Source organism: Pan paniscus, chromosome 10 (assembly GCF_029289425.2).
Source record: "Pan paniscus chromosome 10, NHGRI_mPanPan1-v2.0_pri, whole genome shotgun sequence".
In the NCBI taxonomy this organism is placed as follows: Eukaryota; Metazoa; Chordata; class Mammalia; order Primates; family Hominidae; genus Pan; species Pan paniscus.
Genome location: NC_073259.2, coordinates 15,485,324 through 15,513,070, shown reverse-complemented (window position 1 = coordinate 15,513,070; position 27,747 = coordinate 15,485,324). Strand labels below are relative to the sequence as shown.

The following is a 27,747-nucleotide window of genomic DNA, read 5'->3' as shown; positions in this document are numbered from 1 at the left end:
GGGATGGCATGCCTAGTGGCTTCAAATCAGTCAACATCAGACCAGCAACAGGGGCTATGGAGAGAGATAGCAATACATAAGGCAAGAAAATTGCTGAGGACGGATTTAATTAGGAAAAGTAATAAAATGTATACTTAAAACAAGATGATACCTGGGGTGGGGTCACCATTTATGGGAAGTGTCATTGCATACCATCTTCTGTGTTCTGATAGCATGCTGAAATCTATTATTTATTATATATAATAAATCTATATTCTGTTGCATTGCATTGTCTCACAGCTATGATTCTGTGAAAAGATAATAGGGCTCTGGCATGTATTGGACCTGGTTCAAAACCTAACTTCACCCTTTCCAGCTGTAAAACCTTAGCCAAGCTTTGTTCTAAATCAAGCTTTAGTTTCCACATGTATGGAATGATCTCAGATGAGATCACATATTGAATTTGTCAAGTTCCTGCCATGTTAGGGCCATCTTAAAAATTGTAGGCCCCTTTGCCCCTAGCTTTGAGCTTATTGTGGTTAAGGGTCCTGTCATGCTGATCTTCATATCTATCCCAAGGGTTTGCATATCGACTAGCACTTGGTTGACACACACACAAAATCTATTGTTAAATAAGTGAATAATTTGCAGCTGCCAGTCGCACCTGTCGAAATATCAGTTGTGCATTTGGTAGACCCAGATAAAGAGAGACCAGAAATCTGGTTTTCAGTCCAATTCACCTTCCTGGGACTCATTTCCCACCCTCCTTGATGCATTTTTTGGCTCTGTAAGTTTTGAGAGGTATTCCTTCCCAACTTGTCCTATTTGGACACAAAAGAGCTTCAAAATAAAGACAGAAACAATCAAATACTGTCTTCTTGCACTGGAAATTGAAGGTCAGTACTTGAAGAACAAGAGAGAATGGAGCCCCCTAGAAATTACTGTACTCAAAATACAACTCACAGATCATATGGGCTGGACAAGATTGGTGAAGCCAACATCAATTCACCCATAGAGAGTAATTTTTCTCAGAAACAAATTCTGTCTAGAAACAAAGAAAGCTGGAGAACTGAAAATAATGGCCTTGGTAACTATAACAGTAACAATTATTGTTTCCCTACAATTTCCAGTGCTATGCTAAGGAATCAAAAAGGTGAAAGGGTCTGGACCCTATCTTTGTCCACCTCGTTTCTGGCCTCCACATCACAAAGGGCACAGAAGATACAAAAATAATCCATGGGCAATATAGTGCCCGTCTCAGGTAATTACCTAGGGCTACCTGCCATCTACTATTCACCCTGTTGCTCCCCTCCATGATTTCTCTTCCCTGATGAGCTGATGCTCAGCCGCCTGAACCAACTTTCATTGTTGTGTTTGTATTTAAAAACTGTTGCCTTTCAGTTACACTGAGATAATTTTCGCAAGGAAAATATCATCGGTGGTGAAAACCAAGCTAAGCACCCAATGCAGGAATGTTCTTGGGACTGGAAGGATCATGCAAATCTGCTCTCTAAGGGGAAGCAGAGGATGGTAAATGTAAGAACAGCTAAACTTAACTGGGTCTTCACTGTACCATTTGTGTTATCTCTCTTTTTGTTTTCTTCACAAAAATCTCAGAGGATGGGCGCGAGTTTTGTCACCCTATTATGAAAAGGGTTTACATAATTTAAGAGCCCTGTCTGCTATGGTGTGAATGCTTGTACCCTCCAAAATTCACGTTGTAATTTAATTACCATTATAATAGTATTAAAGTGTGAAACTTTAAAGAAGTGATTGGCTGGGTGAGGTGGCTCACACCTGTAATCTCAACACTTTGGAAGGCCAAGGCAAGAGGATCACTTGAAGCCAGGAGTTCAAGAGCAGCCTGGTCAACATAGCAAGATCCCATTTCTACAAAAAATTTATTTTTGAAAAATAGTTGAACATGGTGGTGCCCACCTGTGGTACCTACCAGTTCCTCAAAAGACTGGGGCAGGAGGATTAATTGAGCCCAGGAGTTCAAGGTTGCAGTGAACCGTGATTGCACCACTGCAGTCCAGCCTGGGTGACAGAGCAAGACTCTGTCTCTAAATATAAAAACAAACAAAGAGATCATTAAGGGGCACAGCCGTCATGGGTGGAATTAATGCTGTTATAAAAGGATGAGTTCCATCCCCTTTTGCCTCTTGGCCATTCTGCCCTCTGCCACATGAGGATCCCACCTTCCTCCGTTCCCAAGGTTACAGTTGCCTTCTTAAAGAAGAGAATGGCCTCATCAAGCACCAAACCTGCTGGTGCCTTTAACTTACACTTCCCAACTTCTAGAACTGTGAGCCAAGAAATAGATAGAATACTCAGTCTAAGGCATTCTGTTATAGCAGTGCAAAACAGACTGAGACATTGTCTAAAATATACAGCACTTACATTGAGAATAAAAACATAACCCATGGCTGTCTGATTTAAAAAATTTATTGTCTTAAGCACCAAGCTGTACTGCTTCCTAATAAGGGGTTGGGATACTTCCGCCTGCTTAAAAGCTGTGACATATTTTGAAAGAACTGAGAGGAGATGTGTTTTATTATATTTATATTATTATATACCCTCAAAAAGAGAGAGAGAAAGAGAAAGAGAGAGAGAAAGGAAGGAAAGAATGAAGGAAGAAAGGAGGAAGGGAGGGAGGGAGGCAGGGAAAGGAAGGAAGGAAGGAAGGAAGGAAAGAAAGAAGGAAGGAAGTTAGGAAGTCAGACAGACAGGTGTATTGCTTGTAGTTACTTGTTCAGTAAAACTAATATACCTGTGGAATAAAAAATTATATTTGCTTGAGGACCACATTGTTAATTTTGGCCACCTATTTATAATCTGACTCTTGATTTCAGTCCTCAGCTTCACAGTGGATTCTCATTCCAAGAGTGTATCATTTCCCCTTCTTCCCAATTTGACTCCATCATACCTACCCTGAGGAAAACAATGTTACTAATGTGTCTAAATCCTTCTCCAGGTGCATACAAATGTATACAAGTATGATTATATATGCTTGTATGCAGCCTCGAATATACCATCAATCCTAGTTTCAGGTAATCATCATTATTGTCCCTGTCTCAACCATGTGTAATCATCACCAATGGAGCTAGTTCACCCGTTTTCTTAATATATAATGGAGGGTTGGCTATTTTACTGAAATAGGGGCCAATGGGCCAACCTCAGTACAAGGATTTTCAACCTTAGCTTCAGATTGGAATCATGTAGGAAATTTAAATTTTTTTAATAGCCCAGCTACACTTCTCATCAATGAAATCAGCATCTTAAGAGGTGGGACAATCTTAGGCATCAGTATTTCCTCAAAGCTCCCCAGTATAATTTCAGTGTGCAGCAAAATTTAGAACTATTTTCAGAGAGCTAAATAGATCAAACTTCATATCACTTGTCCATCCCAACCATGCCAATTAATACCCTCAGTAAGGGCTTGTTGGCTAAGATTACAACAGTGAAATAGCTGAGAACTGTCACTATATCTGTTCCAATTCTGATCTGTCCTGACCTAACGTGGTCTGCACAAACCAAACTAATTTTGCTAACATTGCAGAAAGAGCCATCCAATTTGAAGATGGTTCCAGCACCTTTGCCTCTGGGCCTATTTGCTCAGGGAGTTAGTATTGAGGTTATTTATCCAAACATTGCCACTCAGGCTGTGTTAATAAAAATCACCTGTGTAGTTTGAGAAACTTACAGATTCTCCATTTCTGTCTTCCAATCATTCTGATTTTATAGATCTGACACGTGGCCCAAATATCTGTGCCTTTAAGGGACTATCCATGTAAATCTGATGTGAAGCCATGTTTGGAACCCATGTTAAATTCTCACATTGCTATAAAGAAATACTCAAGACTGGGTAATTTATAAAGAAAAAAGTTTAATTGGCTCACAGTTCTTCAGGCGGTACAGGAAGAATGATGCTGGAAACTGCTGGGCTTCTGGGGAGGCCTCAGGAAACTTACAGTCATGGTGGAAGATGAAGGAGGGGTGGGTACTTCACACGGCTGGAGCAGGAGCAGGAGAGAGGGTGTGGGGTGGGGTTGGTGGGGATGCTACACACTTTTAAACAACCAGATCTTGCGAGAACTCGCTGTCATAAGAACAGCACCAAGAAGATGGTGCTAACTCATTCATGAGAAATCTGCTCCCATAACCCAATCACCTCCCACCAGGCCCCACAACCAACACTGGGGATTACATCTTGACATGTGATTTGGTAAGGACACAGATCCAAACCATATCAATGGTCTTTCCCCTAAAAATATACCATTTGTATATACCTGTATATATAAATAAAATATCTCAGGGATTTTGACTGGAGAGGGTGTTGGGGCAGTAGGAGAGGAAGAAAGAAAGAAAAAGAAAGAGATGAAAATTTCTGGAAACAAGCCCTGTCTCATAAGCTAAGTTATCAGAATCAAAGGATGAAGTATTCTGACACAAAGGGCTAGTGAATCTTGAGAACTCTGGATTTATGCATCTACCGTAGAGGTTGTCAGGGATAATATGATGATAGCAGGGCAGCAGGGAGGGAGCTCTTAGGAATAAGAGCTGATCAAGATCCAGAGCACTGTAAGGTCAGAAACAGAAATTTTCTTTGAATGAGTGTAAAAGAGTTTAATGAAGTAAGAATTAAAATACACAAGATACCAGAAAAAAAAAAACCTGTAACTTCTTAATAGGAACAAAATAACCAATTAAGGTATTTTAATTATTAAAAGTAGGTTTTTTAATTAGAAATAGAAGAATGAAAGAACTTATTTTTCTCATGGGAATAAAATGAAACCCAAATGTGTGAGAGGCAGAGGCAGAGATTTTGACCTTTAAGAAATAATTTTATCTTTGTGAGAATGCCAGGGGCAAACTGCTAAAGAGAAATGAAAGAATCAAGTTTCTTCTTTAATCCATGTGTATATAACTTATGTTTGAATCCCGTATAAGAACTAAGAAACTCTGTTTACTTGAACTATGATAATTGTCTGTATTTAAAAAGTTGTGCTTAAATATATTGTTTGTAATTTTTACTAAGTTTTCACACTTGACATTTTTCCTTTGTTCTAGAGTTTCTGTTGGTGCATATATAAAACATTGATTAGTTGATAATTTTAAATATTTAGAGAATAAGAAGCTACTAGGTGGTATGTATGAAGTTGTAGTTTCAAAGGACTGTCAAAGTATTGAAATGCATCTAACTTTGAATTTAGATTATATCAATTTTCCAGTAAATTCTAGATTTCTGATCTAGCAAAATCAGTATCAAAGGCTAATTTACCATTATTTTCTTCCTATATATAGCTATGGAACTATGTGAAGATAAATGGAAAACTACATCCTTTACCAGTATTCTGAAATCAGCAATTTTGTTCCAGGAAAAATCTTGAACCCTAGATTTACAATATTTAGCATCTAGTGTGCAGGAACACTGACAAACTGTGATTCAGGAAAGGTCTAAATAATTAAAGATAATGGTTCTTCTATTTTGATGTCTTCAAACAGTTTATTAGGACTTTTCTGAGGGAAACAAAATATCAATTGTAAGAGAATATATTTTTATAATAATACCCAGATTACAAAATCAATAACATCAATATTACTAATTTAAATAAATGACAAACACATAAATATTGGCCAGGGGCAGTGGCTCACACCTGTAATCCCAGGATTTTGGGAGGCTGAGGCTGGCAGATAGCTTGAGCCTAGGTGTTTGAGACCAGCCTGGGCAACATGGTGAAACCTCATCTCTACAAAAAAATACAAAAATTAGCTGAGCATGGTGTTGCATGCCTGTGGTCCCAGCTATTCGGGAGGCTGAGGTGGGAGGATCGATTGAGCCCAGGAGATTGAGGCTGCAGTGAGCCAATCACATCACAATACTACAGCCTAGGCAACAGAGTGAGACAGTGTCTCAAAAAAAAAAGTAAATATTAAATTCTTATGCCTAGATTATAAATTATCTAAATTTTAAAGATTAATAAGAATATTTATTTTCATAGGGTTGTTGGAGAAGAAAAGCTATTTTGCAAGTGCAGGGTGACACTTAGCTGGTTCACAGTGGTACAAACATTTGCTAAAATAAAATATTTCCAAATCAGTTGATACAGTGCTGCAGCCCCAGCTACCTGGACCCTTAGCCTGGGATCCCCCAGACCTCCACATGACCCAGCAACTATCACAACAGGCATCTCTTGGACCTTGTTCTAGTGCTGTGGCCTGTGTTTTTAAATATTTAAATATCACCCTAGTTTTTAAATATTTAAATATCACCCTAGTGCACATGTGACAGTATAATAATAATGAAAGAAAGGAGTCTTTATTTGAGAGAGCAAAGAAATTCAGTGAAATGATTCTGAGACAATCATAGGGCCATAGTATGGCTATTCCCCTTGGTCCCCAGGTATAATTTTAAGACCGAATAATAACATCAAATCAGAAGACGTCAGACAAGGAACTGGAGAATGTTCTGTTAAACAAGTTCATTTGTCTGATAATGTAAATACACAGTCATTTTAAAAGCTGGTTTGGCTCTGGTACCGTAGTTTCCTCTTTCCTCATATGGGCTTACTCACAAGTCTCTTACTTCTTGGAGAATTTGGAAGAAGCATACTAATCCGAATCCTCAATCTTCACTGGGGCAGCTGTCTTCTCGCAAATCCAAAAAATTTCAGCACTACAGCGAGAAATATAAATATTTCCTTTTTGAAAATAAGCACATCCTTTGGATCCATTGATCTGGTCAAGTTCTTTAGTACTAAATCTGAAAATTAATTTAAAATTAATTATAAATTCTGTATTTGAAACGTGATCACTATTTAGTGCCCTCAGTTGCTCTTACAGCCAATGCATGTATCTGAATATGGAGAGACTTCTGCCTCCACAAAGCTTCAAAATCTGAAGCTGCCTAAAGCTGACACAAAATCTGCCCAGAGCTGGCACATCTGGGTTCTTTATTTTAAGTTAATCATGATCCCAGGTAGAATTCTTTAAGAGAAATACTTAAATCCTGGACTGAGAATTTGTATTTCCTTCATAAATATGGAATTCCATTAATGAAATCTACTCAGTTCAGCTTATATTAGAAGTACTTGAAGTTCTTTGGGACCTTATGAAGAAAAACATAAAAATAAAATCACATTCTGTTGTAAAAAGTTATTACATTTTACTATGCACAAATATAACTTTTCACATAGTTATACATATGTGGTGGGTAAAAAGACAACAAGACAGACGTTAAAAGAGGAAATGAATGACTATATAGATATGGTTCTGACAATAGTATTCACTTCCTCTGCTAAGAAATTGATGTTAATCATGAAATAATGTCTTTAGAAAATTATACTTGTCAGATCTAAATTTTCTTTGTGCCCAACATTGTTTTTTTCTAAATGACCTGCATTACACTGCCATATTCTTTTCTTGCTTCAGGGCTAGGCTTACTAAATCTTAGCCTTGGCCTTTACTCAGTAGTCAAGGAAATGGCTATGCAATCTGGAAGCTCAGTCTCTCTAACCTGTGTTTGACATGCTGGCTTATCTGACAGCTGCATGTCTCAGGGGCCAGGGTCTGTGGGTTCCAAACCCTGCTGTGGGGGCCACCTCCTCCACACTTTGATTAAGAGTGAGTAGAGAGGCCAAGAATGATTAAAATCCCTTTGGGAGAAGGGACACATCTTAGATTCCAACATGAAAACTGAATGTGTTTACATGATGTCACAGTACTACTCCTGGAAACCCTCAGTCTAGTAGCAACACCTCAGATTAATATTAATCAGTTCATACCCAATATTGCTCTTGTCACAAAAAAGTAACTGTCACTTTTTTTGTTCGTGTATTACTCTGCATGTGCTTTTTGTCATTATTATTAGTGTGAAACCAAACTAATTGACTTGATATGATTAATAATGGTGATTAGAGAATGGGGAATTAGTGTTTGAGTAGAAATAGCCATGACGAAACATTGGGAAATGGATGAAGATAAAGTGTATCCAGGGAGAAAATAATAGACCTACCATTGTTTGTGATTTAAGGAACTGCTGAGTCACAGCTGAAGCATGGCATCTTTGACAGAAGATGAGTGATTATTATTCAGTTTAAGAAAACGTTGACAACATGCTTTAAAGAGTGAAACAGGAGGGAGGGGGGTGGATAATGATTTGTTGGGGGAGGAAGGTAGATAAAAAGCCATTATGAATACAAATATTCTGTTAGATAGAAGAAGTAAGACCTAGTGTTTCATAGATTATTAGGGTGAATACAATTAACAATAATCTACTGTACATTTCACAATAATGAGAAAATAATAATTTGAATGCTCCTAGCATAAAGAAAAGATAAATATTTAAAGTGATCAATATCCCAATTCCACTTATTTGATCTTTACACACTATCTGAATGTATCAAATTATCACATATACCCCAAAACATATACATCTTTTATGTATCAATAAAAAGTTTAAAAATCCATTAAGATGCCAATGATCTTAAATTTTATCTAATAGAAAAATACTATTATATTTAAAATATTAATACAGTTGTTTCATTTAAATGTAGTTATGATGAGAGGTGTTCCTCAAAATTTTTTGTTTTATAGTCTGTGAAAGAATTTAGCAAACCTAATATCCCCTTACACATTTTTGTTGACGTCTATTTTTTCATAACTTTAAATAGTTACAAAAATTGAAATTTTCAAAGTGTTATATATTCTATTTGTCCTTTAAATAGTTTCATCCAAACCCTGAAGTGGAAAGTTTAGTTCATTTTAATTCATAAAAGACACTTGCCGTATATTGTAATTGGCAAGTCCTCAGCATGACACTAATTGTTGAACTAATCAGTCAATTCAGTCTTACTTTTTGTTAGAAAATGGTTGACAGTTATTTAGTATAAATAAATGTGTTGATATGTGTTCTTATGACCAGCAGCACCCTTTTGGATTGTAGGTGCTGGAGAGTCAGAATAGCTGAGTGACTGAGTGCACAATCCCTAAAGTGCAATTTATGAGCTGAGTGACCTCAGGCAAGTTACTTAATCTCTCTATTATAATATTTCTACCTATAAAATGGGAATATAACAGTGCTTTTTTCAAGGGTTAGTATTTATAAAATACTTTGAATGTAGTATTAGGTGTGTGTGTGTGTTAAATAAACACATTTCTACCAAAAGATAAAATTCAGTGCCTTGCTATAAATTTGTCACAGAGATGAAATGAACTATATCTCCTTTCAATATTTGTTACTGGAGCTCTTTTCTCAGTATGTTGTACTCCTCTTTTTATGTCTGTATTTATAATTCTCACAATCATTATTAATTTTCCCAGGATTCCATGGAAAGCTTGTGTTTACCCTCAATAGTTAGAGACATACAAGGATGGAGAGGGAACAGAGCTATCTTCCCAGAACCAACTTCTGCCAGAGGAGTCCCATGATAATCCCAGCCAAAAGAACGAAAACATGAGTAATGGCTGTGACATAAGAAAATCCTAAGAGAGAAAACAGAGGAAAAGTTTTACGTGAGCGCCACATTCCAGTTTGCAGAGTTAAGATAGATGAGGACATTCATTAAATTCATGTATTAATTCTAATTCAAGATGCACTGAATTTCCATCATATGAATCAGATATTTTATTTATTTCTCTCTCATTGTATGGATAATGTCTATAACTAGAGAATGAGACTCAATCCTACCTTTTCTTCCAAACTGTCTATCTTCACTAGGGTGGAGTTCTTGTCTATGCAGTCCTTTCTACTGTTAGCCCAGGTTTTCTCCTCATTTTTTGTAAAATAGTAGCAACTATTTTGGTACCATTGCCACATCTTAGGACATGGATTACATCTGTGGTCTGAAAAGGAAATTATACCCAATAATATAAACTGAAGACTCTAGAGTGACTGGAGAAGGCTTTGAAACAAAATCATGTAATTGAACAATAGGGACTGAGAGCCTGCACCCTGAAAGCATACTGCTTTAGAAGCCTCTGAAAATAAAGTGACCCCTGGTTATGGGTTGGGGCAACAGGGATTCTCTTTTCATGGCTTAGTCTTCTGACCTCAGAATTACCAGCTATGCCTTTAAGCTTTCAGAGCAACATGATCACCTAGAAATAGTTAATAAAATGAGGGGTTGAAGTATCCAGATTGATATCATTCCAAGATACTTCCCAAATTTGCCTGTGGTTTCAAAAATATTAAATGAATTTGTATATTTCCTTGCTGTGTGTAAATTTAGTGCAACATCATTAAGGTTCACTGGATGACATAACTCTCTCAATACTCTGAGGTGGTACATGTGATCAACTTAGACCAGGGTAACATATGCCATCTGACTGGTCAGCAGGACTAAGTCTGATTACCTGAAGTATGAATGATTAGCTCTTGGCACAGTTTGATGGCCATTTGTTCCTGCCTCTTCAGTAGACTGGAGATCTTTGACTTGAGAAATTCCTCCTCCATGGACAAGTTGTTGGAGTTGCCCAGTTGCTGGGATAAGTTATCCTGCTGCTGTTGGATGGTTTTCTGAAGTTGACTCAATTTCTCTGAATCTGAGTTAATGTCATTAGATATCTGCAAAACTCCAAGACATGACAGGAGACAAGTTCATATATTCTTCTATTCTTATAACTGTAGATAATTCTCGTGACAGAAGCATTTCTTAATTGTTCAAGATTTATTAGTAGCTCTTAGTATTTGTGGTATCATGCAAGAAACAAACCAGATGCCTTTCTATTCCAAATTATTTATAGTTCTTTATAATTTTATTTACATTTTTATTATTGCACTATATTATAATAATGATTTAATAATTATATATTTCTGACATCACATCTAAGGAAGGGCCAGTCATTCTGCCACTCATTTTCATGAAATTTTTTTATTTTTGTTTTATTTTATTTGGAGATAGATGATGTAATTGTTGTTTTAATGAAAACAGCATTCTTTGGGACAATGGATATCTCAAACTCTGCAGATGACCTGAGATGCTTGTCTACCAAAAGAAAAGAAAAAGCAGATCTTAATGGCATATCAGACCATTTCTGGTCGTGGGTCCATGAAATATGCCCTTTTCATAAGCATTTAAGGTGCTTCATCAGCACAACAAATTTAAGAACCACTGCACCAAAAGCACTAAATTTTAGAAAAGAAATGTCACCCTTCTATATCGAACCAATGGACATACATTATTGCATTTTCACTTAATTTTTAAATATATATTATTTTAGAAGATCAGCTGCTAATCCTCATACTGATTGGCTCCAGAATATCTGTTACTGCTGCTTGAACATCATATTCCTTTTCAAAAGAGCAAGGTACATCATTAGTCTCTTTTTATGTTGACAAAGATATGTCCAAATCCTAATTATCCATTAAATCTTAAAAAATTATCCATTAAATCATTAAAAAGAAATGAATGTAGCAGAGGAGATGTTAGTATCATTCAGCAAATTAACTTTCTTGACTATGAGTTCCCTGTAAGTGAATACCATGCCAATTCACTACTCTGTATACCATATACTTAACAACCCTATAAAGTTTGTATTTTCAGGATGTTTTTCTCATTACTCAAGAACTCCCTACCATGTTCATCCCCAACTTCCCGAGGATGGGTCAGAATCCATAGAATGTTCCTTTGTGGCTGTGGTGCTTGAGAGTGGAGATTCCATTGTCATGTGGAGATGGTTCAACTCTCTTACTTGGTAAGGTGTATCAGGCCACTCTTCCTCTTTGTTTATATGTCTTTCTCATTCATAGAAATCAGGCTGCTGCGGCTACTTGGAAGATTTCTCTCCACTAGAGAAGTCTCATGTAAGCAGACTGAACCTAGTCTAGTGTTAAGTATTTCAGGTAAATAAAATAGCAAGCACTTCCTTCAATACATATTTCTTGACTTTATTTCTCAGCATTGGAATGATAAGTGAATGTGTGTCTAGGCAGAAAAGAGGCACTTTATTCTAATGAATAACTAGAAACAGAGTCTTTGTCTAAGTCCAGTTTAGCTTATCAAGATAAAACAATGAATTTAGAACCAAATCCTGATAATGTCTTTTGCTGGTTTTTTGGGAAGATATGACGAATAGGAGAGATATGAGACAGCAGAAAAGTATCAGACGATTCAGGATGCTAGGAGCCATCTACAATCCAAGCTGAAAGTACATGGTTTACAATATGTTTTCTAGTTGCCTTTGTTGGGTTTGATGCTGATATACTTACACATCATCCCCAACGTCACCAGCCCAATCAGCAACATCAGGCAAAGAGTTAGCAGACCCAGGGCAGCGTGACGCCAAATGGGAGATGGAGCTGGATGCCCCGGAGAAAGCCAACAGAGCAGTCAGCACACAGAACTGCTTTGCGCTTGTTTCACTTTGGTTTGTTTATTTCTCCCACTTAGGGAGCTTCCCGATACTAACGTTTCTTTCTTGCTTCTTTAATGCCCTCATTTAGAAAATACCTAATATGAAGTGCAATGAGGGTGCCATCCTTGGTTCCCCTCCATTTCTCCACCGCTCTCCTTCACTTTAAGAGGAAGCTTCGTGGGGGCAGGGGGGAGGGATACCTTTAGGAGATATACCTAATGCTAAATGACGAGTTAATGGGTGCAGCACACCAGCATGGCACATGTATACATATGTAACTAACCTGCACATTGTGCACATGTACCCTAAAACTTAAAGTATAATAATAATAAAATAAAAAGGAAGCTTCTCCTAATTTCAAGGTTTTTGTTTTACATAATTGCCCACTTTTCTTCCTCAAGTTTATTGAATTCATAAATGAGAGATCTAAAAACTGCTTTTCTGGATGATGCTGACAGTAGGAGACACCTCAAGCTCTTGAGCTCAAAAGTCTCTATAAGGCACATGTTCTATCTGCCTTGTAAAAGTGGATTCGACTTTTTAAAGTATCTTTTACCTGTTAACAATAACTTATCTATTATTCATGCTATTTATCACCTAATAAATAATGAATGAATACTGAATGAAAGAAGGAAAGAATGTGCAGTCTAACCTACAAACAGCAGAATAGACCAGAAAGCCGTTAGCATCCTAGTCATTGTTGTTGTTTAAAATATCAATGGTTGTCATGTTTTCCTTAGCTTCATATCCCTTGATTTAGGCCCAAATAACATCTAGCGCAATGTTTTAGATACAGCATGACAGACTGTAGGTACACTGTGATATGCACCATATCCACACCTCCTTTTTCCTCACAGGTTAGAATTAGAATTAAAAAGTAAAACAAAACAAGGCAAAAATGTGTGACCACATTTATTAGACATATGCAAAGTCTATTCCCATCGGCTTTTTGTAAATATCCTTCCCTCAAATGTCATGCACCACACAAAATGTAAAGATAAATCTAGAGGGCAGGAGAAAGTAGTTCAGATGACTGACATGATTCAGGAGAACCTGGATAGTTAACATATCTGAAAATAAGAGATGTGGTCTTACATATTAAATCAGAGTCTTGACCATGGAGACTGCTATTTTTCCAATTAGTCATAAGAGAATTGAGGTCCTCAGAGCTGAGGACCAGCTGAGACTGGGCTTCCCCACATAGCAGTTGTGTGAGCTTGCTTAAATTATCTAATTTCTCTCACCCTCAGTTTTTTCATCTATGTAATGGAGAAAATACTAATATTCGAATATTATTGTGGATTTTCATTACAATTATATCTGTATATAATGTACATAAAATACTACCCAGATACTATTATTACTGGTTCAACATTACAAATTATACTCGGATTTCAACTATCCTAAAATTTGAAAAAATACCGACAAAAGAAAAACTAGCTCTGATCCATTTCAAATCCACTCACTCATCTTCCAGTTTTCTCTTAAGTAAGTTACATCATCTAAAAGAAAAACGTCCTCTACCTTCTCTATTTTAGAAGCCTCCAATCTGGTTTCTGAAAGAATATCCTCCTGGCATCTCTAACAAGGTATAAATATCAAGGATTATATTCATAAGAAGAAATCTCTAATTCCCCAAGCTCAATTTCTGGCATGTGCAGTCAGAATTTTTCTGACTGTGTGATATCACACAACTTTAAAGAGGTTCTGAAAGCCACATATTTTCACTTCAACCTTGGGAACACTCACTTTTCTAATACATTCCACAACTATTTGTCCCCATTTTGGAGATTTCACAGCACACTGTCTTTAACGCCAGTATTAAAGCATTTAACACCTGTCCACTCCCCCAAGGACCCAGCTGGTCTTCTCTGAACTCCTACCTCTTTTTCTTAGGTTATTTCCATCTCGGTTATTCCTTGCTCCAGCAGAATCCTGAAATGTGAGTGTCGCATAGGTCACTTCTTCAGACATTGTAGAAGAAAACGCTACTTTAAATTATCTAATTAGTGTTTCAATATCTTGAGGCCTGGGAACAGCATGTGTTTTTCAAGGCTGGGAGCTTTGATGTAGTCACTCAGCTGACCCAGACACACTCCACTGCCCCTCTGTAAGAGAAGAATGACAATTTGTTTCTCTACAGAGAAAGTGAGAAAAGCCAAATATTCTCCTTAGAGATATTCTCATTAGAATGTTACAGATCTCAAACTGTCTGTTCTGTCAGAACTGTTTCTTGCCGTGCAGCAAAGAAGGGGTGCTTGAGGCAGAGCAGGAGGAACATGAGGGAATTCCCATGATCCTCGGGGTAGAGGATGCTCTGAATGTTTCAGAAAAGAGTCAGGTTGTCTTCTTTACATCTATCTAAGGCTAGCTAATCTGCCTGGAGACATTGGTTCTAGTTTATTCTCAGCCACATTAGATATTAAGCAGAGAGACACACATTAAGACAGAAAGAGCTGTGCCACACACCTGGCTGCTATTATAGAAAATTCAAACGTGTGTGTGTGTGTGAGAGAGAGAGAGACAGAGAGAGAGAGACAGAGAGAGAGAGACATGGTGTTGGTAATGGGGCATGGAGAAGAAACTGATAGCTACTTAGCTACTTAACGTGAGTATGAATGGGAGTGCCCTCTTCTGGCATGGTTGGGAAAGTTCCTAACAGAACAGCAACCCTGGGATAATCCTGCAGACAGCAAGGAATACACAGGACAAGATTTTAAAAAGATAACTACCGGAAGTTAATACATCTGTGGTAATTTGTTACAGCAGCAATATGTAGTTAATACAGAACCCAGGAAAATATGGGGGGAGCGCTATATATGAGTGACGAAATTAAGGAATCTCCTCTAAAGCTTTCCTTTGGGGAGAGGCAGAAGATTAGATAACTGTACTTAGGGGAAGGATTGGGTATGAGTTTTGTGGTTTCAGATGAGTGGGGAGTGATCTAAAACTTCCAAGGTTCATATCTGTGTGGAGATTATCTTAGTCAAAGGTGTCCAGCGTGAGGTGCACTCACCCCACAGCTGTGAAGCAGATGCAGAAAGGCAATGTAAAAACTTTCTCTTTAGGAACGCTGTGCATGATCTCTAAACACCTAAATATACATATGTTACTTGTTCATGTTTTTTGTTTTTTTTTTTTTCAAATTGATGAAATAATCAAAAAAATGTTTGGAGGCTCTAAGTCATATATCAATAAAACTCCACTATCAAAAATATTGAAACAAATAATAAATCTATGCTTATGTTTACTATTCTAGGTGAATTAAGAAAAGGCAGAGACCATTGACATGAGGACCAGTTTAAATAGATGATTACAAAAATAAGAAATTAAGAATGGTTTTCTATCTCTGTTCTGGTCCATGTCCGGAGTTGGTTCCTGCCGGTGGGTTCCTGGTCTCGCTGACTTCAAGAATGAAGCCGCGGACCTTTGCGGTGAGCGTTACACCTCTTAAAGATGGCATGGACCCAAAGACTGAGTGGTAGCAAGGTTTATTGTGAAGAGCAAGGTGACAAACCTTCCACAGCATGGAAGGGGTCCCAAGCGGGTTGCTGCTGCTGGCTGGGGTGGCTAGCTTTTATTTCCTTACTGTCCCCTTCCATGTTCCGTTTCTGTCGTATCAGACTGACCTTTTTTCAATCCTCACCGCAATTGGCTACTTTTAGAATCCTGCTGATTGGTGCGTTTTACAGAGCACTGATTGGTGCGTTTTACGTGGCACTGATTGGTGCGTTTTACAATCCTCTTGTAAGACAGGAAAGTTCCCTGAGTCCCCACTCGATTCAGGAAGTCTGGCTGGCCTCACGTCTCATGACTTTCACCAGATTTTGCAAAAACTGGGTTTTCATCCTCATTTCCTTAATTCTTTCACATACCTTAAAGCTTCCTAACAAAGTATTAACTTCTCACTATCCATGAAATGATGCTTAGCTTGAACAATGATGAAGAATGTCACCTGATTCCTAATTATTTCTAAGAGAAGATTGATAACACTTCTCACATACTTTCTATTATTATGATCCAAAAAGCTATATCATCTATCATTATTAGTGTATGATCATATTAATTTAGACATTTCTTTATATACTTTTCTCCCTTAAAAACTTACAGCATTTCTGTAGCTTATTTTATCAGTTACACTATTTAAAAACTCACTTTGTTGCAGTCATTTACCAAATTCTCCTTATTTCTCCATTATTTTTTCAACTATCTTAAATCTTATTGATCTCTACTCCTATCATGATTATCATGTGATTTCGACATTCAGGTAGGTGATAATTCCAATACTATGGGCTCTCAGTTCTTGAATTTGCCTCCAATAACCTTACCCACACTCAGAAATCAGTTGCTCACACACAAAAATCAGTCACCCACTAGATGATCCTAGTTTAGAGCTAGGCTATTCACCGTAGTAATCACTAGGCATATAATTGCTATTTAAACTTAAATTAATTAAAATTAAATTAAATTTAAAATTTATTTCCTAGGTCACACTAGTCATACTTCAGGTACTTAACAGCCACAGGTGGCATTGGCTATGCAATTGGACAGTGCAGGTAAATAACATTTCCATTATTAGCAACATGGCTATTGAACAGCACTGCACTAGAGTGCAGACAATTTCATTTCCAATATGAGAAATTCTTCCATGATCTGTTTCAGATATTTCACTCTCTGATCTCCACCTCCTATGTTTCCAGCCCACTCTCTCTGGGTATTCTACACTCTACAGCATTTCAGTGCCCACTGAGATAGCAACTTCACTGACCATGCCAACTTCTCATTGTTGTCAATCCCTCATGTCTCATTTCCTATTATACCCAGCATGCACCACTTACCAGGGCCAATTATAAAAATCGTTTTCTTACCCACAGCTACAACTTCCTTGCTTACCTCTTCATTCATCATAAGCATCTAGAAAATGCAGCTTGTTTAAATCCAACCCTACCTACTCTGTGCATACATTCAAGTAGCTGAATGTGATCATATTAACTGGTTTTATCTTACGTTTTTGAAATGTAACTTCTCAGCACTCTTACTAATCAATCTGTTCTGCAAATCTCCTAAAAGATTATTCCCAATCTCTTTTTCTTTCTCAAACTCTCAAATTTCTTTCTGTCTTCTCTTTCTACAAACTCAACGGATAACCTGGCTTTTCCATTAACATTATCTTAAGAAAAAAAAGAAATTCAGAAAGAAGTTTTCTCTGTTTCACTAGTCAAATATACCAAAACATCTACATCAGTATATGAGGTAGTATTCTTTTCAACAGTGGTTGAATTATACTACCTCATCTAAGATCAATCTCCATCTGTATATTAAAATCCATCCACCTATCTCCTTAAAGATTTCAAGCTTGTAATTTTCCTTCTTTTTCTCTTTCTATCAATTTTTCCATTTTTTTCATCTCTACTTGTTCACTTATGTTCACTTCCAAAGATGATATAATATCTCCTATGTTAAAACAAGCAGAAGCCATCTTTTGTTCACCGTAACACCATACACATGATCACTCCATTTCTCTAATTTTCTTAACAACAAATGGGTTCAAAAATTTCTCTATGATCTTTCCAAACCTATTCTAATTAGGCTTTTTCCTTCACTATTTCTTTTTTTTCTTTTTTTATTTTTATTCTTTCTTTTTTTTTATTGAGACAGAGTCTAGCTCTGTCGCCCAGGCTGGAGTGCAGTGGCACGATCTCGGCTCACTGCAAGCTCCGCCTCCCAGGTTCATGCCATTCCCCTGCCTCAGCCTCCAGAGTAGCTGGGACTACAGGCGCCCGCCACCACGCCCGGCTAATTTTTTGTATTTTCAGTAGAGACGGGGTTTCACCGTGTTAGCCAGGATGGTGTCGATCTCCTGACCTCGTGATCTGTCCCCCTCGGCCTCCCAAAGTGCTGAGATTACAGGCGTGAGCCACCACGCCTGGCCCTTCCTTCACTATTTCTAAAAAACACTCCTGCTAAAGTCAACATTACCTCAGTATAAACACATCCAATGGCTAGTTCTCAGGATTCATCTTACACATCGTATAAACAGAATTTTAAATAACTGATTATTCACTTTTCGTGACAAACTTTCTTCTCCAAAATGCTTTGTTTCCTAGGACACCATTCTCTTGGTTTTCCTTTTGCTTCACTCACAACCGAATCCTCCCTCAGATTAACTGATTCCTCTTTAAATTAATTTAAGATGTTGTTGTGTCCTAGAGTTCAATTCTTGGTCTTCTTAAAAAACAAAAAACAAAAAAAAAAAATTTATCCTGGAATGAACTAAATTGAATAGTACCCAGAGAATGGCCAGAATGGGAATTAATTTCTTATAGATTCGTGCCTTGAGATAACAGCCATACATTGATAATGTCCAAAAATTGTTATCTCCATACCAGTGCTTGATCTACAGGACCACATATCTGAATGGATTATTGGCATATTCACTTTGATATATTATAGGATTTTTCTAGCTTAACACATCAAAAAATGGGTACCTTTTCCCAATGTGTTTCTTCATCTTAACAAATGTACACTCCATATGTACAGTTTCTCAGCTAAAAACTTGGAATCACCTTTGACAATTCTTGCTGCTCTCACATGAATTAAACCTGTCAGAAAATATTGTTCACCTTGGAAAATATGGAAACACAGTTATTAAATGTGGAAGTATTATTGATTTAGAAGACCTTAAAAGAAATATTGAGTTAACATGACAGAAGGATTCATTCTCACTCTGTTCTTTCTGTTCTCACATTTCATGCCTATTTCAGAGGACACTTTTAAAGTGGGGTTTAAATGGGAAAGTACCCAGAGAATGGCAAGAATGACAATTAATTCCGAATTATTTACAAAAAAGAAATAGGGAAAAGTGAAGATGAAAGCCAGAGGTATCAAAGACTTAAAGGAAACAAAAATAAACTAAAAGTAGAAGGAAAATAAATGGCCACAAGAAGGAGACAGAGGATGAATATAGGATGGAATTTATTTTGAAATGTATTAATATATTTACCCCATCAGGTGAATATACCTGACCAGCATAATAAAATATCCCAATTAAAATGAAGCACTATGAAGACAGACAAATTGATTCAAATCCTGGAGCAACACTTACTTGCCCTGTGGCTTTCGGCAAGTTATTGAACCTCTGTGCTTTATTTTTCTTAATAGTAAATCTGTCATAAATTTAATTCCTGCCACAAATATAACTGATAAAAGCATATAGAAAGAGCAATAAATGGCAGCTGTCATCGTAGAAGCAAGTTTGGATTATTCTGGATCATATTAAAAATGGAAGAAACCTGGGCAATTGTCCAAGCACTGACAGTGAAGCTTAAACAAACCAATCCTCATGAGCACAACCAGGGTCTGCTCGAGCCTGTCCAGAAGAACTCGATTATATCACTTTTCTTCATTCATAACACTTTCCATGATATACAATTATCTTGATCTTTGCTTTCTATGTTTCTTTACTATCTGTGCTGACCACCTTCTACTATAATATAAGCTAAATGCTTGTATAATTCATTAACCATTGGTCCCCAGAAAATAGAATTGTGCCTTGGACATCTGCAGTGATCAGTAAACATATGTTCAAATAAATGATTAATTAATAGTCCCTGCCATGAAGTTTTATAGTAATTTTAATTGGAAAGTACAATAGTAGATATACTTAACATTCTGTGAATCCTTAATTCAAATATACTAGATCATTTCACTTTCTCTTTGATTCAGACAAGAGACAGGGAAATACTGGGTAGAAGAGGGTTGTTCCTACCACACACCGGGGCCTGTCGTGGGGTGGGGGGAGGGGGGAGGGATAGCATTAGGAGATACACCTAATGTAAATGATGAGTTAATGGGTGCAGCACACCAACATGGCACATGTATACATATGTAACAAACCTTCACATTGTGCACATGTACCCTAGAACTTGAAATGTTTTTTATATATATTTATAAAGAAGAGAGTGGTTCCCTGGCACGTGCCCCACCCTTAAGCTGGGAGACTGGCAGCTCCAAATGGGGACAGACATTCCTGTTTTCATGCCACAAAAAGTTGCCTTTTGGCCTGCCATGCCCCCTATTCTGTACCCATATAAACCCTGAACTCCAGGCTCCAGATCAGATGAGCAGACGAGGAGATGAGAAGACAAGCAGATGAAAGGTGGAATGACATGACAGAGAAGGAGAGAAGAGGAGGAACTTCTGAACGCCAAGAGGAGTTTGGCTGGGAGTGGTCAGAGAGTAGTTTGGCCGTTGGATGGCCAAACTCCAGAGGAAGATCACCTTCCCATTTCATCCACCTTCCAGCTCCCCATTCATCCCACTAGGAGCCACTTCCACAACTCAGTAAAACCCCCACATTCATCCTTTGAGTTCATGTGTGACCCGTTTCTTCTGGGATGCTGGACAAGAGCTTGGAATACAGAATGCTGTCACACTGGCCCTCTGCCCTTGAGAAAAGGCCGAGGAGGCACTGAGCTGGTTAACACTTATGTTGTCTGCAGATGGCAGAGCTAAAAGAACTTTGTAACACTGGGGTTCCAGGCACCCACCCCTAGACACTACAGTGGGGCCACAGCCCAAAGTGCTCACCCCAACTCCTGCACCTGCCCGTCTGCATGCTCTCCCTCCCACAAGGGATTTGAGCTCATGACAGTCAAACAGACAGACACACCCCTGTCACATACCCTGCTAAGAGGGCCAGACCTCTCCCATTTCACCTTAATCACACTATTTCCCTCAATCACACTGGGTGGATTAGATGAGGTTAGATGGTACTGCTTATTTTTTATTTTTTATTTCTTTTTGAGATGGTCTGGCTCTGTCACCCAGGCTGGACTGCAATGGCACAATTTTGGCTCATTGCAACCTCTGCCTCCTGGGCTCAAGTGAACCTTCCACCTCAGCCTCCCAAGTAGCTGGGACTACAGGTGCACACCACCACTCCCGGCTAAGTTTTGTATTTTTTTGGTAGAGGAAGGGTTTCAGCATGTTGCTCAGGCTGGTCTCAAACTCCTGAGCTCAAGCAGTCTTCCTACCTTGGCCTCCCAACGTGTTGGGATTACAGGAGTGAGCTAGCATGCCTGACGCCTGGCATTGCTTTTTACAAGAGGTACATGTATTCGAACTTCCTGACCTTTATTCAGTTGTTTGCCCTGCCTGAAAAACATTGCCTTCTCCTTTCTCCTCTTAGTCAATATTTACATTTTCTTCAAATATTAATGTAAATCTTAATCCAATTCATTGTTATTTATTGTTTAACATTTTACTTACATATGTTTTGTATACATGTGCCTGATCAACTTTGCGGTATGACTGCAGACTGACACATTTTTTCCTTCAGTTTCCCTACTGTTTGTAACAAATGCTCTGCTGTAATTTTGGTCGGATAGTTATTAATTGTTTAGCTTATTAACTTTTTTAAAAAGCTCATTTCACTTTGAAATCCACGTTTAAGCTTTCTGTAAATGAAGGAGAAAATATTAATTATACTTTTCTATGACAGGAAATCCTACCATTACCAAATTAAACAGTATTTAGTATTTGTGGAAAGCCTGGTAAGTCGAAGGCAAACAGCTTTAGTTTAAAAGTGGTTTATGTTAAAAAGTCTCTGAATAGCTATCACCAGTTGCAAAATACTCACTTCCTTTTGTTTCTGTCTGGAATCATTATAACACCCACAGTGGTCAACATCTTGTTGTCTTTCTCTTTTACACATATTTTACATGTGTAAAATATATACAGGACATCCCTGTATATTGATCAGTCTTAACCACAATGTTACGTATTCCACTAATTTTCATTCTTACTGCATGTACTTGTCATTGTTATTAGTGTCTTTAACTCATTATTCAGCCTTAAACATAGATAATGGAGTCTATGAAAGACTTCATAATGTAGTCGAAAGAATTTAGAAACTGGGTAAATAGTACTACTTTTTACAAGAAGTGTAATGATTAAAAAGTTCCTCAAATTGCCGGGTGCGGTGGCTCACGCCTGTAATCCTAGCACTTGGGGAGGCCGAGGCGGGCGGATCACGAGGTCAGGAGATCGAGACCATCCTGGCTAACACGGTGAAACCCCGTCTCTATTAAAAATACAAAAAATTAGCCGGCCATGGTGGCGGGCGCCTGTAGTCCCAACTACTTGGGAGGCTGAGGCAGGAGAATGGGGTGAACCCGGGAGGCGGAGCTTGCAGTGAGCCGAGATCGCGCCACTGCACTCCAGCCTGGGTGACAGAGCGAGACTCCGTTTTAAAAAAAAAAACTTGCTCAAATTAGTTAAACTTCTCTTCCCATATGCAAAATCGGGATTATAATGTCTGTCATACATATATGCTTCACTCATTCAACAAATATGTATCGGGTAACACAGGAAGTCCTCACTTAACGTCATCAATTAATAGATTCTTAGAAACTGTGACTTAGGTGAAGCAAGGTAGAGCAAAGCCAATTTGATCATAGGCTAATGGATATAAACAAAAGCTAAGTACTTACAGCATATTTCTGGTCACAAAAACATTACCCAACTTGTAAATTTTTTTAAAGAAGTTCACATAGCTAAAATCTAACACTCTGCTTCATAAAGACTAACCTCATGATTTTTCTCCATGAATACTCAGCACCAATTTCAGTGTCTGAAACATAATTAACATTCATTAAATATTTCCTTTAAAACAGACAATTTAGAGTGTTCTTAATCTGTAAAATATTGAATGAATAAAAGGTTTTATTTTAAATTCAATTTCATCAGGAAATTTGGAATAAAGAATTTTTTTAGGCCAGGCGTGGTAGCTAAAGCCTGTAATCCCAGCACTTTGGGAGGCCGAGGCGGGTGGATCACGAGGTCAGGAGATCAAGACCATCCTGACTAACACGGTGAAACTGCGTCTCTACTAAAAATACAAAAAAAATTAGCCAGGCGTGGTGGTGGGCACCTGTACTCCCAGCTACTCGGGAGGCTGAGGCAGGAGAACGGCGTGAACCCAGGAGGCGGAGCTTGCAGTGAGCCAAGATGGCGCCACTGCACTCCAGCCTGGACGACAGAGCAAGACTCAGTCTCAAAAAAAAAAAAAAAAAAAAAGATTTTGTTTAGCTGTATATAGTTTCCTTAGTGAAGAAAAGGAGAAGAGAATAAGATATTCGAGCAAGGTTAAAATATTGAAGCAGAAATAAAATAAGCTAATAACGGGACTTGGAGGGTGATTAAAAGGTAACTAGCAAAGACTCTGGATTTGGGAAAAGGAAAAGAAGCATTTGTGATATCTATCTCTCTTTCCTGCAGTTCTCTGCTTAATTTTTGCTGAGTAACTCAACTTACATTTATAGAATGTGGGGAGGGAGCAAAATTAGAACTCAATGTTATCAAGGGCTAGTTCCTTTGGCCCTGAGAGTCTCTGTCTTCACTCAGCTTGCTTCTAACACCACAAAGTCATGTGAGGGGGGATACACAGAAAGGCAAACGTATATTTTGTGGAACACAGATAAGATATAAGACTCTCAGACTGTGGCTGGAATGATCAAAGATCCAAAAAGCAAGGTTAAATTACAATGAGAAAGAGGAATGAAGCAATGGAAAGTCCAGAGCCTGAGATATAGGAAAGGAATATCTTCAAAGGCGGAGTGTTAACCTACTTCAGGCATTAAATATGCAGTTCTAAGCATTAAAGGATCAAGAACTAATCCTGGCAGATTCCTGGTGGTTTACAAAAATACATGGGACATGTTTTATAATGAAATCAGCTGCTCAAGTCCTAGAGAATGTGGAAACCTCAACAAAGCAATCTAATTGTTATCTTTAATACCATCTTAAAGTTTTTGTTAATAAACAAAAAATGTTTACAATAATTTAAAAATTGTCTCAATGTCCTTGGATCTTACCTTTACATATCTGATTTAATGTAACAAATTAAGTTTTCATATGTACCTGTTTGGTACCTAAGAGAACAGAGTAAAGCTTTATTGGAAAAGTGTCATTTGTACTATAACCTCCACACATTTTCTTTTCTCTCTGTTACTTTGTCACAGTTATTTATTCGATTATTTTTTAGTGTTTCTGTATATTTTAGGTAACAAAACACTGAAGGAAAGCAGTGACCAAAAGAACGTGAAAGACAGGGGTTACTGTGACAGAATAGCCTCAGGACTTGCTGATGAGTAGATGTAGAAAGGAAGGAAGAGAGGGAGGATCAAACCCCATTCCAACCCCAATCTTCCAGAAAAGCCTGAGGATAAATGATGGGAGAGCGAAGAATCCCTTTTAGCTGAAACAGAAGTTATGAGAACAGAAGCAGTGGTAGATGAATGGTAAGTGACTGAATTTACCCAGCTTATGATTGGGAACCCCTGAATATTTTAACTGAGATAAGAAACACAGCAACAAAAATGGTGTTGGGATTTAATGTTTTTAAAAAATTTTTAGTCTTTTCTTAAAATTTGGCATTTATTTCAAATGTGTTTTTTTTTAATTAAGAATTAGTTTTGGTAAAAATATTTGAATCATACTAAGTTTGGCTTTCCAAAATCAGGGAATGTCTTTTATACGTGTTATGCTTATTCTTCACCTCATTCTCAAAATAATTTGAAGAGTATAGAGAAAGAAATTTAGAATGAAAGATAATTTTAAGTGAATTGACAAGAAATTCAGAGTGAAGGAGATAGCAGGGGAGAAAAAAAATCTACGGGCTATGCCAAAGGGCATGTTAATAAACAAAATATCTGCTACTGCAGCCCACATAATCACTATATTGAAAAGTCTAACACTCTGCTAAGTAAAGAAAAATAGAATTCAAATTATTTATAAGGTAAATGCCTACTACTTAAAGCTTTGCTAGTCATGGCGATTTAACAAAAATAAAAATCTGCCATAAAACTATGTAAGAGCTACTCTATGGCAAAATAGACAACATCCTCCCCAATACTCCTATAATAAATGCATCAGCTAGCTTTGTATGGCTGTTCTTACAACTACTTTCAGTGCAAGCTAAAATAATGTAAAAGCCCATTTCATAAAGTTAAGTGTGTGCAATACATATTATATTGTGATGAAAAGGTGCTAGGAACCATTCAGTCTCAAATATTCATCTAAGCACCGCTGTACTTGAAATGAAGTGATTTCATCAAATCAAAATTCTTCCATTCCAGGAAACTCACTTTAAAGCACAAACACTACTAAAGAACAATGCAGCAAGTCACCAACTCTGTATTATTTTACTTGATTTGATAGTTTTCCTTCAATACCTAAATCTAAGCAATATCAGGCCTGCCTCATGTGGATCCTTCAAATAAAAAAAAGTATGAAATATGCAAGAAGTTGTGTAAATTCTAGGTCATAATCAGGAATGATCTCTTCCAACACAAGACTATGAAACAGCTAATTTAGCCCCTATCAGATCCAATTATATTACACTTGCTTCTCACAATGAGATAAACTATATATCTGCTGGTGAGCTATATCCATGAATTTTCAGCAGAAATCTCTCATTCGAGCAATATAATTTAGACTAAGCTAGGGCTAAGATAAAGCATGAACTTTTGTTCTTAGAAAGGATACACATGATGGAATGTCCCTTTATTTAGTGTTGAAGATAAAAAAAAAGCAGGAAGCAAATACCTTATCTACTCCTTTACCACAAGTTATTATTATTTTTGTGTTTTTGTGTTCAAGGTCCATGTATCTCTGAGCAGCTATGAAGAAGCTTCCTGGAAAACAATAAGCAAAGGAAAACAAATGTGTCCCATCTCACATGGTTCTACCCTACTAAAGACAGGAAGATCATAAACTGACAGATACTGAAATTGTAAGAGTTGGAAACTACATTTTGCAAAGTCATTGAACTCTGAGCTCAGTTGCAGTACTCGGGAAGCCATGCAGGATGAAGATGGATACATCACCTTAAATATTAAAACTCGGAAACCAGCTCTCGTCTCCGGTAAGAATGCTCAGAGCCAATAATTTGGAAATTAATTTAAAAAATGAGTTGATTCAATTCTTTCTTTTTCTACTATTGATAATATATATAGTTTAATTTCTTTTTCTTGAATGATGTTAATGCTCTAAAGCATTTGAGTAGTGTTTTCATAAGCTCATACAGACCTATTTAGATTACAAACATCCAATATATGTGCAGGGAAAATTGCGTTAAGATTCTGAGCGTTTAATGCTCGAGGGCATAGAAGTCAAGGGGATAACGGAAAAGAGTGGAAACTTCATTTTCTATATGTGAGCAAATGAGTGTGATTCTTCATTTGCTGTTTATTAAAGCAATTATTTATGGCATGGGTGAGCATAAAACAAAACAAAACAAAACAAAACAAAAAATACAAACACATCAGGCCTTAACAGCAAGTAATATTTCAGCTTGGAGAGGTAAAGTCCATTGGGGATGAGAATGGATGTGTGGTATAGGGGTGGGCCATGCCTATTGTTGATGATCATCAGGAGAACACAGGTGAGATCTGCCAGCAAAGCTCTTTCTATTACTTGGAGGACCCTGAGAAGGCAGGGGCAGGGGCAGGGGTGAGCCTTCCCCATAGCTAACCCATACTGCCTGCTCCTTGATGTCTTTATTATATGCCTACAGTTGGCCCTGCGTCCTCCTCCTGGTGGCGTGTGATGGCTTTGATTCTGCTGATCCTGTGCGTGGGGATGGTTGTCGGGCTGGTGGCTCTGGGGATTTGGTGTAAGTGTTGACTCTGCCAGAAATTTGACTGGAGGAAGGTAATACTGAAGGGTCATGGCATATCCCACTAAGCTTCTCAATGGTCACTATTTGTCTGTTTATCACTTCTACAGTTGTCCTACAGATAGTTGCCAAGAGAATCTCAATAAAGGAGAACACTGACTGTTTCCTTGTGATTAAAATAAGATTTTAAGATTTTAACTAATTAAAAGTTATTTTTAAGAATGTACTACTGGCCTTTAAGACCCTCCTCAGTGTGGATCCAAACTATTTTTAAAAACTTTTTTGTCCCTTTTCCTATCTTGCATATCCTAAGAACCAGCCAAACTGGAGTTTTTCAATTTCATATATAAATTCCATGTTCCCTTGTCTGAAATTTTTCTTATTCTATTCTCTCTACCTAAAATTTTCTGTTTCTCATTTTGTTTACTAAATTATTGTGCATTTCTCCTTTCTGTAATTCTCACGGCCCTCCAAAAGCACATTGTAGTCTGTGTAGTTGTTGCTTGTTTGTGTATTTGTTGATTTTTTTTAAAAGATGTTAGAATCTAATATTTATCCTCTTGTATTTCTTTAGTATTTACCTGAATATCACAAGTACTTTAAGCATAACAAGAAATCAGTATGTATTTTTAAATGAATGAATAGTTTGGCATCACAGAAAGAACAGAAAATAAGAGGTCATTCACCTCTATAACTCAGCTGAGAAGCTTGTATTCAAGCAAATGAATACA

At 37.5% G+C, this 27,747-nt stretch overlaps 3 protein-coding genes across 5 annotated transcripts in view; 1 reads left to right on the top strand and 2 right to left on the bottom strand.

The window, feature by feature from the left end:
- Positions 1-27,747, top strand: part of CLEC1B (C-type lectin domain family 1 member B) — a 37,994-nt gene that overhangs the window by 5,548 nt on the left and 4,699 nt on the right. Inside the window, exons 3-6 of one of the 2 annotated variants that reach the window (XM_055095377.2) lie at positions 15,596-15,770; positions 16,824-16,892; positions 24,401-24,638; positions 25,999-26,263. In XM_055095377.2, the coding sequence (XP_054951352.1) occupies positions 26,200-26,263 (64 nt within the window). In that variant the 5' untranslated portion in view covers positions 15,596-15,770; positions 16,824-16,892; positions 24,401-24,638; positions 25,999-26,199. Of the gene's footprint in view, positions 1-15,595; positions 15,771-16,823; positions 16,893-24,400; positions 24,639-25,998; positions 26,264-26,914; positions 27,014-27,747 lie in introns of both variants that reach the window. The other variant, XM_008954996.5, reaches the window with a different exon arrangement.
- CLEC12B (C-type lectin domain family 12 member B) lies at positions 6,285-14,346 on the bottom strand. Of its 2 annotated transcripts, XM_003829658.5 has the most exons (6): positions 14,222-14,310; positions 12,191-12,291; positions 10,336-10,554; positions 9,671-9,825; positions 9,350-9,465; positions 6,285-6,745 (listed from the first exon to the last, which is right to left on the bottom strand). In XM_003829658.5, exons 1-6 carry the CDS (start codon positions 14,308-14,310, stop codon positions 6,595-6,597), a joined length of 831 nt encoding a protein of 276 aa, XP_003829706.1. In that variant the 3' UTR covers positions 6,285-6,594. The 2 variants fall into 2 exon arrangements, with proteins under 2 accessions (XP_003829706.1, XP_034791229.1); XM_034935338.3 differs by lacking the exon at positions 12,191-12,291 and having other exon boundaries at positions 14,220-14,346.
- Positions 14,335-27,747, bottom strand: part of CLEC12A (C-type lectin domain family 12 member A) — a 56,746-nt gene continuing 43,333 nt past the window's right edge. Inside the window, exon 7 of the mRNA XM_034935336.2 lies at positions 14,335-14,444. Within this exon, the coding sequence (XP_034791227.1) occupies position 14,444 (1 nt within the window). The 3' untranslated portion in view covers positions 14,335-14,443. The remainder of the gene's footprint in view (positions 14,445-27,747) is intronic.

Coding starts and splice junctions, on each gene's coding strand:
- CLEC12B (XM_003829658.5), bottom strand. CDS start 14,310: ATGTCTGAAGAAGTGACCTATGCGACACTCACATTTCAGGATTCTGCT. Junction 12,292..14,221: donor GGAAATAACCTAAGAAAAAG/AGGTAGGAGTTC, acceptor TTGGCTTTCTCC/GGGGCATCCAGCTCCATCTC. Junction 9,466..9,670: donor TAGACAGTTTGGAAGAAAAG/GTAGGATTGAGT, acceptor TTTCTCTCTTAG/GATTTTCTTATGTCACAGCC.